The following is a 2,736-nucleotide window of genomic DNA, read 5'->3' as shown; positions in this document are numbered from 1 at the left end:
ATACTCAAAAATTAACCACAATCTAAAACCTTGAAAATGTTAAAAGATAAACTTTATATCGACGCTTTATTATTTCAAATTATCTTATGATAAAAGGATTGATATATATTGAGCCTGAAATAAAGCTCTTTACCTGACATAAAAAATATAATATAAATAAGTTACTCAATCTATCCATATTGAAAAGTATGTTGTTAAGCATAATCAAAGCTTTTGCTGATACTGATACAGATACAAGGAATTCACTCTTTGACTCAAGGATTTTCTGATTTGTGTAAATATATGTTACGCATAAACTATGTTATTTTTGTTTAGCTAGGTCTTATGCACATATCAGCAAAGCCCCAACACTGATGACGATAAATGTGACACTTGGCTAACACATATGCCGCACACAAAGTAACCTGAGCCCCAATCGACCCTCCGGCCGCTAGACTCCGCTCTTTGGCTTTACGGCATTCGCTCTTAGCGCGTAGCCTTGGATATGAAAAACTTTGCTTATGCATAAATTTATGTGGGCTACGTTGCTTGTAAATTGAAATGTTTAAAAGCGCATGAAAATGTTGTTAAAACTTTCAAGTTTTCCAGTTTTATGTGCACCAACAACTTTTAATATGTGTAAAGTACAACAGAGAAGAGAGAAACAGAGGCGGGGAAAGTGAAGGAGTTATAAGAGTGAAAAATATAGTCACTTATATTTCTGATGTGCTTTAGTATTACAAATTTCGCCTTAATATTCTGATTTATAAATACAATTCTTCATTCAGTTTATGAAAATCCAAACCCTAGAAAGAACCCGCCCAAAATGGCAACCGAGAGCCGTGCGCTGGACATTATGACTTGCTTGGCCTTGTCGAGATTAACGGCATGATCTGGAGGCGTAAATGGCGAGAGTGCCAATTGTCGGTTTTCTGGTGTATTCAGTGCCTGCTGTTGTTCCATTATCTTGCTCCAGTCGACTTTGATGAGGCCCGACTCGACGGCCAGCTCGATTGTCAGTATTGCACTGCCGATGCACACGGCCAGCATTTTGCTAACCTTGAAAAAAAGATACCCAACGACGAAGCCAGTGCCAGCACCAACTGCAATTTGTACATACGCCGATTGATTGTCCAACTTCCCTAGAGCTGTGGCCGGTATAGTCAGAATTGGCATTTTTGATTATATTTCTAAGATTTTTTTACGTACTTGGTCTAACCGATTTCACTGATAGCCGGCTCATATTCTCTAGGAACAGCTTTCGATTTTGTCAGTTCACTTTGCATTTGAAAATTTTAACTCTATTGAGTGTTGGCTCAAAGCCACAGCTTTTGTTTGCATGCTTTCATTCTCTGGAGTCGCCTGCTCGACCAGGTGCTACAGGTGCGCCAGACCGTGAACTCGTTTAAAAGCCTGTGTTCCGAACATCAAACGTTTTTGCCTTTGCAAACATTTAAATAAAAGGCATAAATATTTGATTAGCCGCTAATTAAATTTAATGCGCTTTAGCTTTATCAAAATTTTCATTTTACTACTGCTTAAAAATGATAACAATTTTGTGTCCATTTCATAGAATTTGACAACATTTCATTTGGTACAACAATTTTACCAACAAATCAAATTTGCTTTCATTAATTTGCTACATTTCTGCATCGATATAATTTATTGGCTGCTACTCACTGCTGTTGGCAGAAATTATAGAGGTTAGATAAAATATCATCAATGGGTTTGATTGGCGCTTTTGAAGTATTTCAGCGGGCCTTTGTTTCATTTATTTAATATGGCTTTATAAATAACATTTTAAAACAATTATCAAAAATGTATCATAAATATATCAATTTTAAAATGAAGAATATATAACATATAATCAAAATATGCTTTATATAAAAATATATATATAAAAATTGTTGTATTATTTGTCAATAATGTTTGTACAACAATGTTTGGCCACGCTTAGTTTTCATTATTATACATACTTTAACAAACGTAATTTCCATAAATTACTATTTTCAACAGGTTTAGTATACAATAAAAATAAATTATAAATTATTATTGAATATTTTTCTAATTGACAACTATTTTATACAGCTCTTGGAAATGAAAGTATAACTCTTGCCATATATGTACCACATTAATATTTATATTTGTATTACTCGCCTGTGGCTTGTTTAACCAATATCAATAATAGTCACTAAATGCATCCGCTTATGCAAATAAGTACATTTTGAGCCACCCTAATTTAAAATTTTCCTGCTGGGATTTTTATTTCGTAAATAAATATTTAATCAAAATAGCTAAAAAAAAAAAAGAATTAATTCACAGCTGTGAATTGCACACAGAAATGCAATATTCAAAATAGATGTGAGCATATATTAATTAGCTAAATCAGGCAGATCTTAAAATTATCATAAATAAATATTACTGCAAATTCGGCTTTTGTGTAATCAGTTTTGGACGGAAATTTAAGGAAATATGACGAAAATATAATGAAAATTTTTAATTTGTTCTTCTTAATTTTTTTATACTAAAATAATTTAATATTTTTAGAATCTAATATATTTGTGGTTAGCAGGTTAGAATTATCTCTCAAATACCGTCAATGTCGTCAGGCTCAACGGCCAGCCTAACGGAGAGTATTGCACTGTCAATGCACACGGTAAAATTTTTGCTCAGCTTAAAGAAAATATATCCACCAACAAAAGTCAATGCCAGCGCAGTGCATAGGCCGTTAAATTTTCTAACCTGTTTGATTTCGGT

At 33.2% G+C, this 2,736-nt stretch overlaps 1 protein-coding gene across 1 annotated transcript; it reads right to left on the bottom strand.

Annotated features, from left to right (window-relative positions):
* Positions 1–674: 674 nt before the first annotated feature.
* Positions 675–1,287, bottom strand: LOC111602325 (FUN14 domain-containing protein 1). Its single transcript, XM_023319326.2, has 2 exons — positions 1,189–1,287; positions 675–1,127 (listed from the first exon to the last, which is right to left on the bottom strand). The coding sequence occupies exons 1-2, from the start codon at positions 1,220–1,222 to the stop codon at positions 769–771; spliced, it is 393 nt and encodes a 130-aa protein (XP_023175094.1). The 5' UTR covers positions 1,223–1,287; the 3' UTR covers positions 675–768.
* Between the last annotated feature and the right edge of the window lie 1,449 nt (positions 1,288–2,736).

The sequence above is a fragment of the Drosophila hydei genome, unplaced genomic scaffold (assembly GCF_003285905.1).
Source record: "Drosophila hydei strain 15085-1641.00,03,60 unplaced genomic scaffold, DhydRS2 tig00000149-arrow-pilon, whole genome shotgun sequence".
In the NCBI taxonomy this organism is placed as follows: Eukaryota; Metazoa; Arthropoda; class Insecta; order Diptera; family Drosophilidae; genus Drosophila; species Drosophila hydei.
The sequence above is the reverse complement of the archived record's forward strand: the minus strand, read 5'-3'. Positions and strand labels throughout refer to the sequence as shown.